Source organism: Vombatus ursinus, unplaced genomic scaffold, assembly GCF_900497805.2.
Source record: "Vombatus ursinus unplaced genomic scaffold, bare-nosed wombat genome assembly UNPS02014773.1, whole genome shotgun sequence".
Classification (NCBI taxonomy): domain Eukaryota; kingdom Metazoa; phylum Chordata; class Mammalia; order Diprotodontia; family Vombatidae; genus Vombatus; species Vombatus ursinus.
The window spans coordinates 19665986-19681808 of NW_020954551.1; the positions used below are offsets into that span (position 1 = coordinate 19665986).

Consider the following 15823-nt stretch of genomic DNA (forward strand, 5'->3'; position numbering starts at 1 on the left):
AATAGCTTGGAACAAAAGATAGAATACCTTACCCAAGCAATAGAACAATAAGAACTCAATGATTCCCTAACACAAGAAAAATCAGAGCAAAGTTTAAAAAAAGGAGGTGAGTGAGGAAATGGGGGTGGGGGTGAGGAAGTTCTTAAATATAAAAAGACCTGACCTGAAAAACAACTCAAGGAGCAATAATTTAATACTTATTAGACTGCCTGAAAACCAAGACCCAAAAAAAAAAACCTTGGATATCGTGTTTCAAGAAATTATACAATAAAACTGCCTAGATCTATTAGAACTAGAGAGAAAAGTCTGAAAATTGAAAAAAATTCACCACTCCTGGAAGAAATGACACATTTGAAACACTCATGAACATCATAGCCAGAAGCTAGAGCTTCCAAGCCAAAGAAAAAAATATATACTGAAATCAGCCAGAAAGAAAGAGGTCAAGTAATCACAATCAGGATCATACAAGACTTGGCAGCAATGACCATAAAAGAAAAGAAAAAATATCCCCAAAGGGAAAAGATAGAGGCTCACAAGCAAGAATAACTTACCCTGAAAAACTGAATATAATCCTTGGAGGGGAATTGGGAATGAATATTTAATAGGGCAGAGAACTTTTAATTATTCCTAACGAAGGAATGAAAGCTGAGAAGAAACTCTGAAATACAAATATACAGGATTCAAGAGAAAATAATGTAAAAGAAAACAACTTTGAATGACTTGAGAAGTATAATCAGTGTAATGATCAAACACAGTTCCACAATGATGGTAAATCATGCTTCCACTTCTTGGTAGAGAAGTAATGAATTAGAGGTACAAGAAACTTACATTTTAAGATATGGTTAATGTGTGCATTTCTTTTATCTTATTTATAACAAGGGATGACTTCTCAGGGGAGGGGAAACTTGGGAGAGTGTAGTGATAGCAATACTAAAAAAGTAAGAAAAGAAAGCGGCATTAATAAAACATTAACAAAATATATACAGAACAGAGGCAGAAAAGTTCAGAAGGGGACGCAGGCAAGTAGGGCAATGTTGGAAATAACCTGTTAAATGTGAAATGTAAAACAATAAACTAGGTGCTGGTGGCACAAATAAGACAGTTTTTACCTTCAGACAGCTTACATTATACTGGAGGGAAAGAAAAAGATGCAACATGTACACAGAGAAGTAAATAGCAAAGCAGCCCTGAGGTTATGTTTTGAAGGAAGCTAGGCAAGATATTTCAGATATTGTAAAGGACCTGTGCACAGTCACAGAGGCAAAAGGTGAATAAATCAAATCCCTCTTCCATAAGCGAGGCATTCAGGTATTTAAAAACAGCTGTCATTTCCCTTTTCCAGGCTAAATGTCACCTATTTTTTCAACTGACCCTTACATGACAACCTCACATGTTCTTAGTTAACAGAGAACAGCTTCTGAAATGGAAGGCTCTAAAATTTGTGAAAAAGAGTCAGGTGGTACATGGAAAAGAACACTGGATTGAACATCAGGAAGCTATGGGATCAAATCTGGACTCTGGTCCTCATTACCTGTATAGCCTTGGGCAAGTTATTTAACCTCTCCAGGTCTCAGTATCCTCATCTGTAAAGAGGGGTTGGACTCGTTGATCTATAAAGTCACTTCCAACTATAAATCTATGCTTTCACGAATCCTTTAAATCCATGATCCATGGAACAAATAATCCAGATTCTTCACCAAATTAAACTTACGTTGCATCTTTAGACAACATATTTCTTACTTCTTGAATAAAATGGAATATATAAAACCCATAAAAGATCAGATTTCCATCTGTGATTAATTGTTCTATACACTACTAGTTACATGTGTTTTTAAGAATTACCCCCAAACATTTGCTACTAAGTGTCCTAACAGAATGCTGGATCTGACTTCCCTTGAATCTGGATTAGCCCTGTTACCCTCAGCAAGACACTGAACCTATCAGCTTCAGTTTCCTCCACTGTAAAGTGAAGATAATAATAGCACCTATCCCCCAGGGTTTTTGGGAGGATTAAATGAAATAATGTATTTAAGAGGGCTTTGCTATCCTTAAATACCACATAAATGCAGCTGTCATTACTATATTCTAAAGGCTCTGAATGATGGACACTCTGGGTAGTCAGCACAAGGGGTCAATGGTTATATGTTTCTTCTCAGATCTTTTAACTATAAGCATATCCCTTAATATTAATAGCTAAAGAAATGCTGGGGCAGCTAGGTGACACAGTGCATAGAGCACCAGCCCTGGAGTCAGGAGGACCTGAGTTCAAATCTGGCCTCGGACACATAACACTTCCTAGCTGTGTGACTCTGGGCAAGTCACTTAACCCCAATTGCCTTGCCAAAAAAAGAAAAGAAAAGAAAAGAAATGCTAAACAAGATATATGTTCTAAAATGTAAAATTTGTATAGTAAGAACAGTAGTACTGGATATACACAATCATCAGCTGTACTATAAAATGTACAGGCATTAAGATTTTAAATTCTACCAACAATTCAATGCTAATTTGATTAACTAAACAGTTAACAGGCACCTGCCTGCATCTCTTTCCCTATGCAAATACAACTCATCCCTACTGACCTTTTCATTTTTAGGTACTGGTGGATTTAAGTTTCAATATCAGTCAGTAAGTCCTTCAGATTATTTCATTTTTAGCTCTAAGATGTTCAGAAAATAGGCTATCTTCCAATACTTTAACACATGCATATTCACAAGCACAGTAACATAACTGTCAAAATATTTTGAAGACACCCTCTTTCCCCGAGTTAAGGCCCGGCAAGCAGGCTGTGCCCTGAGCTTGGCATAACAACAATCCTTTGCTCTCTGGATGATCTCGCCCTCTGGCAAAGTGTATTGCTTTGACCAGCACCAGGCGTTCACTAAGGGATTTATGGTTTAGCTACTCCTATTTCCCAGGGACCTGAGAGCCAACATCTATAACATCTCTTAACATGCTCACAATCCCCGTTCCTTGTAACTGCCAAATGAACCAAACCTGGTACTACACTTCTGTTGCCACTGTACAGGGTTCTGTACCCTGCTGTGAGAGAATCAACTTAGAGACTGTTCCCACAGGACCCAAGGACGCCTGCACTGTCCACGCATGAGCCTGATGTGGGAAATGCTACTCAAGACCTGAGAAGGATTATGTCATGGTCCAGCCACTTGTGGTTTTTTATGCCTTGCCCCGGCAGGTTAAGCCCCGCTTCTTAAGTGGGGGGGGGCTTCCACTTGCAAGCATCATTTTCTTCATTCTGAAATTAATTAAAATTGTTTGTGTCCTGACTCTCCTGTCTCTAGTCTGCTTTGTGTGGCTCTGGCCACTCACAGGTTAGAAGCTGGTTCCAGTCCAGCTGACATAACTTACTTGACTTTCTGAATCCATATGCAGTAGTCTGAGATATAGAGATCATTTAGAATATACGCTGGGTCATTTTCTTGAAAAATTTTGTGAATATCCAAGAGACATTTCAAAATAGCACTTCTTCCTGGAAGAATACAGAAAACACAAAATCACAACATTATTTCAAAAAGGCTAGAGATGTCCAATTTTTCTTACACTTAAAATTTTTAAATTATTGGGAAAAGGGTAAGAGGAGAGTGTATAACATAATTTGTGCAGACCAATGTTTTAAGACTTAGAATATCTTAATATTGCTTTACTGCTTAGGAACATAGTGGTATTATCTGAACTTTATCAGATGCATTTGCTCCATCATGACCCATGCCTGGAATATACTCACCCCTCAATTCCACCTTTTCCTTTAAGAAATAGAAGGCAAATACCACCTGCTTTACTTTGTATTTATTCTCTTTATATATGTCCTACATATACATATATATGTACTTTTGTTTCCCTGATTAGAATATAAATTTTCTGAGAGCAAGGAAGGCTGCATTCTTTCTATTTGTAGCTCCAGTACTTACCACAGTGTCTGTCACACAGTAAGCACATGCTTGCTAACTGACTGAAATATGACTGTATTGAAATAAATCCTTTTCACTACCTGGGAATAACTAAATTCTTACCTTCCTTAATTTTCATATAGGTAGCCTACGTAAACCAACATAGTTTCAAAACATCATTAAAACATCACAAAACCCCACTATAAAGTTGTTCATTTAAAAGTTTGCACTTTAAACTGCTTCACATGGAGACAGCAGCTTCAACATTATTATAACATCAAGAGAAATGGTTCCATCTATGTGGCCAATTCTCCCACTGATGAAGCACCTCCATTCTTTAGTGGACTGCTTCGTGAACTGCTGTGGTAGCCAACCTCCTGATAATGAGTCTCTCCAAAACCAGGCTGATCCTCAGATGACGGATGCCCAGTCTCTGCTCACATATTTGAAGCTTTTCCAGTCTGGTAAGACTTGCTGGAGCTTATAATCAACTAAAGTAATCTCTGAGAATCCAGCATCACCTTCTCACCACAACAAGACATCAGAGCAAGGTTTTAGTGGATACTGGATAAATAATGCTAAAAGTAAGCAAACACTACAATTCAATAAGAATTCTCCATATTCATAAGTTCATGACATTCCTTTAAATTTAATAATTATGTGGCAAATTACAAAATCGGCAGCACAAGTACTTCCTTTCATCTATAAAACAGAGTATTTTGCCTTACATTTTACTTAATGGTGATAAAACATGAAGTGTATATGAATTTCACAATGATACTAAATAATCCCATGATCACTTCCAGGCATAATACACTGGATATCAAGACCTTAAAGAATCCCGACTCACTACCACTGAACAATGGCAGCAGAAGCAAAACAGACAGACAAGGAAATGAAAATGAGCCTTCCTGACTCCACACCCAGTACTCAGCCCACCACACCAGGTAGCTGCCCCCTCCCCTTTTGTGTCAGTTCGCAGTCTTCCCCATTAGAAGGATAACACCTTAAGGGCAGCGACTGTCTTTCTTTCTGCTTATATTTGTACACACAGCACTTAGTCTAATGTCTGACACAAAGTAAGAGATTAATAAGTGACTATTCTGAGCCAGGAAAACTTGGACAATAACCAAGGTAACCATTTTCATGATAAGATTCTCCAGAATCCATCAACTAACATGCAAAGGACTGCCAACTAATTTGATTGTTCTGACCTTAACTTTGTCCACAGAAAGAAAACATTCATAGGCAGTATGAACATTTTACTTTAGGGAGAATTAAGAGTTCTTAAAGTTAGAGGTACATGGTATTCATGAAAATACATAATTTCTACCACATCACAAGTTGTGTGGTTAATAATTCCTCAGATTATGTAACATATCTGCTCCCCTCACTGGCTTTTTGTCCAAGAAAAGGGAGATTTTTCAGTTCCCGACAGATACAATGACTTCCTGAGTTAATTTCTATCAGTCTTACAGTCTCATTGTGAATGTGAGACAAGTTCAGACTGTTCTAAATTAGGTCAAATTGGCTATTTAGAATCGTGCATTATTAACAGACTTGTTTGGGAGACAATCTGTATTGTCACAATGACCAGCAAGAAACCTATGAAGTCTCTTAACTCCAGGCAATTAAAAATTATCTAGGTCCTAAATCTGGGCATGCTTCTGTAGGATTTTAATTCAATCAATTAAGCAGGCAAGTATCAATTAAACACCTGTTATGTACTAGGCACTGTCCTAGACACAAACTAAGTTTTTCTATTTTCTACCCTTATTTTCAGTTATTTACGTTGCATAGCTGACTCTAAGTACTTTACTGTGTGCCCAGTCCTGCCCTCTAGAGGTTCCAACAATACAGGACACTGAGAACTAACTGATGTTGAAAAAGGGTTGAATCACTGTTGATGATTTGGACAACAGTTTATGGATAGGGCCTTTAGAGAAAATCGCTTCAAAATACAAATAAACTCTTCCAACTATTTTAAAGATAACTATGGTTAGGTCTGTATAGTGTGCATTGTAGAAATATATTTGGACCGTAAGGATGGCTAGATAAATTATTTTATCTTACCTCAATCTTATTTACCTCAATTACCTCAATTAACTTACCTCAATCTTAGTAATAGTCTCATTTCTAGCAAAAGATCACAAATCAAAAAAGACCTCTTAGGACATAGCAAATTTGTGAAATTATTTTTCTGTTACTTTTAAGAATGTTTTTCCATATCCTCTGATGAATCCTCTGAAAGGAACTGAAAGACCATCTAATTACAATTTGAATAAATACCCAAAAAGGGGGTAGGGGGATTAAAAGCCCTGGCAAATTAATCAAAGTTAAGAAAGGTTAAATGTGATAATTTTCCATTAATTCAGGGCACTGGTAAGAAATTACACATGTCAAATCACTAACAATAAAATATGCACAATAAAGTATTATGAGAGCTTCTGAATACATGCAGTTGCAATTTTAAGTCCTTCTATTTTACAATACATCAAACAACAAGAATTTATCAAGAGCCCTCTACACATAAGGCACATGAGCCTCTGGGAATACAAAGACTCAAACATAACAATCCCCATTCTGAAGGAGAATACCTTTTTTCCAAGAAACAACAAGTGAACAGATAGATAAACGCCAGCTAATCTGAGAAGGAAAAGAGAACTCACAAGGGGAAGGATCAAGAAAAGCTTGGTATAGGAGGGGAGTCTGAACTGAGCCGATGAGGATTCCAGGCTTTGGGGCCAGGTTCTCTGAAGGCATAGAGATAGGAAGTAGAATGTGTGGAACAATAATATGAGAATTGAGGCTAGAAAGGTCCATTGGAGTCAGACTGTAGAAAAACCTTAATAGCCAGGTGGAGAAATTAACATTTTATTCTAAAGGAAACTGGGAGACACTGAAGGTTTTAGGGAAAGTAAGTGATACAATTAAACCTGTTTCTTAGGAAGATGATAGAAGAAGAGGAAGATGAAGAGACTGGAATGATTCGGAGGCTATTACGAGAGTCAATCCATCAATCAATAAGCATTTATCAAGAATCTACTATGTGCCCCACATTATTCCAGGCGCTGGGGAAACCACGACAAACAGTCCCTGACCCGAAGAAACTTACAGTCCAGCTGTGGGAGACAATCAGGACATACAGAGGCGTGTTTAAAGGAGACCCAAGGCGACTGGGAGAGGAAGCAAGAAAGGGCTCACGCAGAAGGCAGAACTGGAGCTAAGCCTCGGAGGAAACTAGTCTAGGTGACAGGAGATAAGGACCTCACCTAAGCTGGTGGCTATGTAAGCTGAGAGAGAGGGAAAGCTCCACAAACTATTATGCAGGTGGAACCGACAAATACTGGCTGAGAATTAAATAACGAGTGCAGTGAAGGAAAAGGAAGAGCTGAACACGGAAACGCTCTGAGGTTGCAAACCTGGATGACGGAGTTGATGGTACAACCCTTAACAGAAATAAGGACGTTTGGAGGAGGAATTGATTTGGGGCAAAAGGAAGAGAATCAGTTCCATATTGGACGTGTTAAGTTTGAAACGTCTAGGATAAGACGACGTCTAGGTAGAGACGTCCCGCAGAGAGTTAGGAATGCACAAATGGAGTTAAGGAAGTATTAGGGGCTAGACAGATACAGATTCGGAAGAAAGAACTGAATCCATGGGAGCAGATGAGAATACCAAGGAAGAAACTGCAGAGAGGTAAGGACAGAGCCTTGAGATACTCAGATATAGGGGACAAAAGACAAGATAATGATCTAGCAAAGAAGATCCTGGGTAGACAGGTAGAGAACCAGAAGCGAGCAGAGAGAGAATATCCAGGAGGCGGTGGTTCAGCAGCATGAAAACACAGCATAAAGGAAAATGAGCACTGAGAAAAAGCCATGAAAGACAAAATAATATGTAAAATCATTTTAGATGGAAAAAACATCATCACAAATTTCCTTTTTTACATGAATCCTACAAAAGATTTTTTATTTATTTTTTGTGACTTGAAAGTATACACATCAATATTAGAGAAAGGTGATTATAAAATAGATTACAAACTATTTTATCAGATTTTAACTTGGCATTATTTCAGTTAAAATCAAAGTTTCTCATTTTTAAAATTTTAGATAAAAATTATTTTATTTCTCTCTCTCTCTCTGAGTCTCAAAAGACTGGGTCTCCCCAACTAGCCCAGCCCGGCTGGAAGTACAGTGGTTACTCATGTGCCTGATCCTATGACTGGCAAGGATCTCTGACTCGCTCCTTAGGTAACCTGGTGGTCCCCATCTTCCTGGGGTTCAGCAGACTGATGCCAAACTTAGTTTAGACACCAAATCTGTATAGCCCACTGAAGCTCAGAACTCCCAATTCCAAGAGATCCAATAGCCTCAGGTTTCCCAGCAGCTGGTTTTATAAGTGTAAGCCACCACACCCAGTCTTTTTGTTTTCTTTTTCTCACTGAATCAGCAACAACATAAACGAAAATTGTTTTTTGGGAATCCTGGCTGTATTACTATTAATTTATTTTCACATTCTTAAAATGACCTGCATAATGAAATTACCCAAAATTATATAATAGTCATCATTTAGCAAAAAGTAATGGAGAGCTACATAGACAAACACACTGATTTTTTAAACTTTCATTATTAAAAGGCTGTATGAAAGAAAGAAGAATTTAAATTGGTTGTTTACAACCTGATAACCAATTTCACAGACAAATAACATAAGAAGGGGAGGAAGTGGAAGGAGCAATGAGGAAGAGAGAGATGGGAAAGAGGGGGAGAGGGAAGAGAAGGAAGAAAAGGGAAGGAAGAGAGGGAGGGAGGACAGCCCAATACTTTTGTGAATTTTAACCATAAATTTTTACCTTTAGTTCTCTTATAAACTACATAGCTAGGTGGAAAAGATATTTCCTATTTCACGAGAAAGTACTATGAGCAAATCAGTCTGAGACTATCTTGTAATGTAGAATTTTTCACATTTTCCTCCTACATTCGAATATTAGCTCCTGGAAGGCAGGCAGGCTGGATGTTTTTGCCTTTCTTTGTATCCCCAACACTTAGCACAGTCCACAGGACATTGTAAGCACTTAAAAAAAATGCTTGCAGACAAAAGACTAAAATCATTGTACAGGAAAAAAAGATGAGTAAACCAGTCCACACCTTCAAGATTTTAATCAGACATGTGCATAAATCAAATACACAGATAACTCCAAGGCACATTATAAAAAGTGTCATTTGAGATACAAAGTGCTTTAGGGGATCTAAGGATAGAGAAACCATATCTAGAAAGGAGATTAGCAAAGTCTTCATGGAGATGGCATTTGAAGTATGCCTTGAATAATGAGAAGGACCTCCAGGAGGGAACACACATGGAAGGAGGGAAAGGGCATTCCAGGAAGAAGAAATATGACAAAAGCTTCAGCAGCAGTAAAGCATGAGTGGTCAAATTCAGCTATGGTACTAGGTGGTATGACCACATTTTCTCAATCTCAAATCAGGATATATACTCTGATAAAGGATTTTCTGATTTGTAAATCAATGACTTACAAAAATATACTAAACTAATGACAGCACTGTCACCACCATACAGCCCACACTTGTCCCACCCGCACAGAGATTACATACAGTGCCAAAGGCATACACCAGATGAGCTAGCACATACACTTTTAATGAGTAAGTACCACTCACAGACTGTGACTCTCCATCTTTTATGACAAATATTTTATTAAAATGTTTCCTTACTTTATTTTGCTACCAGGTGCTGAAATACTGTGATTCAGAGAATAGTTGGGTAAAACAGAAAAGGAATATTTTAAATTGTGATTGTTCTGGATAATCTAAGTAGGCATAGTCACCATAAGAACAGAAGTAGGCAATCAGTGGCTGGAGATAAAATGTGGGGGCCAGAATCTAGAGAGCTTCCAAAGAGAGGGTAGGGAATCTGGGCTTTATTCAGTAGACAGTGGGGAGCCATTTTAACCCTTGAGTGTCATGGCTAGAGCTAGATATTAGGGAGATTGTTCTGGTAGTTTGTGAAATATGGATTGGGGAAATGGATCCAAATCTTAAGTTGTATCCATTACTAGCTATGTGACTATAATTATAAAGCACGATACGAATTCTTCTTAGTTTAGTTGGCTGGAAAGATACCAATTAGGCTACAATCAAAGTTCTAGTTCCTTTATCATCACCATTCACGTATGACAAGGGAGTAGGGCCATTCTGTCCTGCCAAGAACCAATCATTATTGCTGTGATTTACACAGCATTCTAAGAGCACAGTTAGGAGCTCACACTTTAACAAGCAGACTATTTTAATTAATAGAGCTGATGTAGCTGATAAATATTTATTAAGCGCCTACTACATGCCAGCACTATATATACTAAGTGCTGGGGATGCAAAAAGAGGCAAAAGATAATGCATGCCCTCAAGGAGCTCACAATCTAGTGAAGGCAACAGTAGGCAAACACATATGGAAAACAAGCTCTATGCGGTATAGAGGCTGTAACTAAGAGGGAAGGCCCTAGAATTCAGAGGGGTTAGGAAAGATCGAATACTAGCTGGGACTTAAAGGAACCTACAGAAGTCAGGAGGCAGAGATAACAAGGAAGAGCATCCCAGGAATGGGGGACAGTCAGAGAAAACACCTGGAGTATCTTTTTTGTGGAACAAGGAAGCCAGGGTCACTGAACTAAAGAGAAAACTTCTGGGAACAAGGAGTAACAAGACTGGAAAGGGGGGAGGGGAGGTGGTCCTAGACTAGAAAGGATTTTAAATACCGAACAGAAGATTTTGTATCTTATCCTAGGGGTGACAGGGGGTCTCTGGAGTTTACCAAGTGGTCAGACCAGCACTTGATGAAAATCACTTTAGCGGCTGAATGGAGAACAGACAGAAGTAAAGGGGAATTTGAGGCAGGCAGACCCCCAGCAGTCCACTACAACAGTCCAGGTGTGAAGGGATGAGGGCCTTCGCTAGAGTGTGGCAGCATCAAAGGAGAAAAGGGGGCAGACGCTGCAAAAATGAAATGGACAGGCCCCAGTCATGGCCTGGATGAGAGCAGTGAGAGAGTGAGAAGTCCAGGATGACTCCTAGTTTTCTAGTCTGAGAGGATGATGTTGCCCACAGTAGGAATAGGAATTATGAGGTGGGGAGGGGTTCAGGGGGAAGGATAGTCGATTTTTGAACATACTGAATTTAAGAGATGTCTAGCAGTCATCCAGTTTGACTGAATGTGTCAAAATCAAGCATAAAGAAGTTGATTATACTCAAGATGTTTCCCTTTAAAGAAATTGCTAAATGTATTTTTTTTTTTACCATTTCCCATTTTTCAAATGACTAATTTAGTTTTTTAAAAAGGAAAACACTACACATGTAAATATAATTTGAACAAGTTTTTCAGGGAACATCTGTTTTTTTCAATCTACTAAAATAATCTTCTCTAGGTGACAATTTTTTTCACCTCTAATAAAAAGCTTTAGTTTTTAATGTCAGGGTTTGTCTCTCCCAATTTCCTATGTGTATTTATTTCATATCCATGCTTATGGGGAACAGAAGGTTAAATATGTAGAACTTTACAATATTCTTTAAATCTCACTAGAGAAGAATCAGCAATGAGGACAGGGGGGTATGGAAGGGAAAGGAATTCATAACAGTCGTGCCATTACACTATGTGCTATCAATGTCTTGTGTTTTATGTGATGTTAAGGTCAAAAATCAGGGTACTTAAAACAAGACCACTCAAATAACATAAAGAAAACATGGTGTGTATATTTGAAGTGGATAAGAAGTGACTATCACAGAGAGAAGTTGATTTTTAAAATCACTTAAAATTTAAAAGCAGCCTGGAGCGTTCTAGGCAAGAATACTCTATATAATCTAGTTCCCAAAACATAGTAATACGGCTTGTAAGCCGTTCAACATTTTAAGTCATTAAGCTAATTAATCACTGGTTCTGCTGAAAAAGGAAAAATCTCTAAGCAAACCAACCAGTGTGTGCTGCCCCCTAGAGCCTGTGCTAGAGAACAAAGGAGAATATAAGGCCTTTCCAGGTAGCTCCAGTCTCCCCGCCCCATGCCTCACTTTCCAGGTGAAGGCTTACAACTTCTTCACAAATACAAAAGGCTCTCTAATGTCAGCTGCTGCCAAGAGGTGTGAAAGAGAATGGGGTGCATCACTGAGAAATGTGTCATGATCCCAAACCTCAATACTCCAAAACCTGCAGAGGAAATGTTTGTTCCAGGAGGCCTGATGGGGCAAATCAATTAAGACTATTTGGCTTCTGGTTCCCCGAAAACCCAAAAGGTACGAGACAGGCTACACAACTGTAGTGGAGCTCAATGGTTCCCTGGCCTGGGGCGATCCAGTGATGAGGTATGCTTACACACATCAATGTATGTGGATTGTTCCTGAAAAACCACTGGCCCCACTGCATGTCCCCACGTGGATGTGAGGTCCTTGAGAGCAGGGGCTGATTTATGCCCCTTCCACATCCCCAGCGCTTGGCCCAGTGCCTGGTCACAGCAGACACTTAATAAATGTCTACTGAGAGCTGACTGACCGTCACACCCAGGGAAGTGGTATAGAGTCAGCCTGTGTGACCCTGAACATGGAACCTGACCTCTCTATTTTAGTAAAAGTAAAATGAATAAAGGAAAGCTTCCTGAAAAATAAAACTGCTAAAGTATTTTCTTATCAACAGGTTTCCTAGAAAAGCTCTCCACCGGTGGGCACATTAGCCTCCAAAAATGATGCACAGTAGCTATGCCCAGGATGTTCTAAGATGTAATTTTAGCCTTTACAGTGAAACAAATGGGAAGACAGAAGACAGCAAGCTGGTTTGGGAGAAACAACACATACTTTGGCTCGTGAGGTTGGGGAAGGAAGGGAGGAAGGAAGGAAGGACTGAAAGGAAGTTATCTGTCACTTAGTAAGCCAGGGGAGCAGTCTGGGTTGGGAGAGACCAGTAATCACTCTGTTGGCCTGCATTCAACTAAGGAGTTTTCTCCTTTTCATTCACATGATGCTGCTTAGCACTGCCCATCCTGCTTTTTAGAGATATCTTGGGCTGTCCCTCTAATGCTGATTTCTTTTTAGGAGTAGTTTTTATGTAAATAAACGCATAAGTACACACATGCACATTATATGTGATATGTTTACAATTAAGTATGATCTACAGGTATATAATAAAGAGGCATATCTAATAGCATTTCCAAATCTGACTTGAATTCCCACAGTCAAGGTAAGCTTCCCCCAAAACACTACTTTTTTTTAGTACTTAGAAATATCTAAATACAGTAGTCATTCTGCAATGAGAAAAGGAATCCCAAATGGAAGAGGAAAGATACAAGAACTGTTTAGAATCTGTAAGAGGTTATGAGAAATAAGAGAGCAAGAATTACCTTCTTTGGGCATTTTATTAACATAAAAGAAATAGTTATGTTAATCTTATTCATGACTAAATATCTCAGGGTGGAAAAAGATTCAATTTTGCATTAAAAACTGTATGGGAAACCCAAGAGCCAATTAATACATCAATATTAACAATTTAAAATCACAATTAATTGTATGCTTTGCACTAAAGGGCAGATATGAAAAGGCCTACTAGCGATTCCTACTCTCACCCTAATGTGTGTTTATTTGATTTTTTTTTTTCAGTTTTTCTTATGAGTGAGAAGAACTGTCAAATGCTAGAACTTGGAAGGGCCTTGCAAATGATCTGCCCAAGTCAAGTCAATAAGCATTTAACCTAATGCTACTAGATGCAAGATAGTGTGCTAAGCACTAGAGATTTTTTTAAAATGATAACAAAAAAATTCCTGCCCTCAAGGAGTTCTGCATCCTACTCGTCTAACCCTTTCAATTTAGAAATAAAGAAACTGATCCCAAGGAGGTGAAGGTCACAGAGAAAACCAGTGACAGAGCTAAACTACAACCTAGATCTCCTGACTCGAGGGAATGTATTCCCCCTTAAAAAAAAAAAAAAAAAAAAAAATAGCTTCTGTGAATCACGGGAAACGTGGGGAAATGGACAGCACTGGAATGTAATGCTTTTACTCTAGTGGTTTTTACACCTTTTTTGCATTAAATTGTTTTACAACTTTTTTTTAATCAAAATTTTGAATGTATCAAAAGCATTGGTATGGAAGAACTTACAATAACCAGGATTTAAAATGTGAAGACTAAAGAGCATTTTTCAGGGTTTATTAAAAATTTATAGAGTGGGGCAGTGAGGTAGCACAGTAGATTGAGCTCTGGCCTTGGAGTCAGGAGGACCTGAGTTCAAAAATGTCCTCAGCCACTTGACACTCACTAGCAGACTTGACACTCACTAGCAGTGTGGCCTTGGGCAAGGCACTTAATCCTGATTGCCTAAGCAAATAACAAAAAACAAACAAACAAAAAAAAAACCTTATAGAGTTCCAGAAATAAGACTAGTTCGATTTGCATTGAACATCAAGTTTACCCTTTTTGGGGGGGGGGGGGATATTCCATCCAAAAATGCTGTCTCCCAAGTTACTGCTGCATCCAATGGCCTTTTCTCCATTCTCATTCTCGGCCTCTCTGTGGATTCTGCACTCTGTTGATGTCTCTCTCCTCTCTAGGCTCTCTGGACCCCACTCTCTTCTGGTGCTCCTCCTAGCTATCTGACCACTCCTCTGTCTAGTTTGCTGGATCTTCCTCCAGGTCCTACCTCTAACCACAGGTGTCCCCCAGGTTCGGTGTTGGGTTCGCTTCTCTTCTCTTCTCCCGTTATGCTACTTCATGTTTGGTGATCCCATTAGTCCCCATAGATTTGATTACCATCTCTATGCTGACGATTGCAAATCTACCTTTCCTGCCCCAACTTCTCCGCCGACCTCTAATCAGGTATCTCCAACTGACTTTCAAGGCATTTCAAACTGGATGTCCAGTAAGACATCTTAAACTCAGTGTGTCCGAAACAGAACTCATTATTTTTTTCCCCTAAACCCACCCTCTCTTCCTCCAACTTTCCCTATTACTACAGAGGACAACACCATCCTCTCAGTCCCTCAGACTCACTCACAACCTAGGAGGCATCCTCCTGGACTCTTCACCATCTCTCCACCTCTCACATCCAATCTTGTTGCCAAGGCTTGTCCATTTCATCTTGGCAACAACCCTCAAACATGACCCCTTCTCTCCTCTGACACTGACCCCACTCTGGTGCAGGCCCTCATCACTCCCACCTGGGCTGTTGCAGTAATGGGTCTGCCTGCCTCAAGTCTCTCCCTACGCCAATCTAAAGAGATTTTCCTGAAGCATAAGTCTGACCACGTCACCCCCCTAATCCATAAACTCCAGTGGTTCCCTAACACCTCCAGAATCAAATACAAAATGCTCTACTTGGCCTTCAAAGCCTTTCATAACCCAGTTCCCTTCTACCTTTCCAGTCTTCTTACACCTTACTCCCCAACATGTATTCAGTCCAGTGGCATTGGACTTCTGACCTGGTTGTTCCAAGAACAAGACTCCCATCTCCGGGCTCGAGGCATTCTCCCCGGTTATCCCCCATGCCTGAAATGCTCTCCATACCTCTGCTTCCAGTACTGACCTCCCTGGCTTCCTTTAAGTCCCAACTAAAATTCTGTCTCCTACAGGAAGCCTTCCCCAACCCGTATTAATTCCAGTGTTTTCCTTCTTCTAATTATTTCCTATTTATCCTGTATATAGCTTGCTTTGTATATATTTGTTTGCATGTTGTCTCCTTCATTAGACTGTAAGCTCCCTGAAGGCAAGGGACTGCCCTTTACCTCTTTTTGTATCCCCAGAGCTTGTCAGTACAGTGCCTGGCACAAAGTAGGAGCTTAATAAATGTTTACTGAATTAAACCTTCATACAATTTCGTATATTAATGCAATTAATTTAAAAGAGAAAAACTATATTTACTGAATAGTTCAGAAAAGTAGT

At 39.2% G+C, this 15823-nt stretch overlaps 1 protein-coding gene across 1 annotated transcript in view; it reads right to left on the reverse strand.

Annotated features, from left to right (window-relative positions):
- SHQ1 (SHQ1, H/ACA ribonucleoprotein assembly factor) overlaps positions 1 to 15823 on the reverse strand; it is a 102736-nt gene that overhangs the window by 36844 nt on the left and 50069 nt on the right. Inside the window, exon 10 of the mRNA XM_027863863.1 lies at positions 3367 to 3487. Within this exon, the coding sequence (XP_027719664.1) occupies positions 3367 to 3487 (121 nt within the window). The remainder of the gene's footprint in view (positions 1 to 3366; positions 3488 to 15823) is intronic.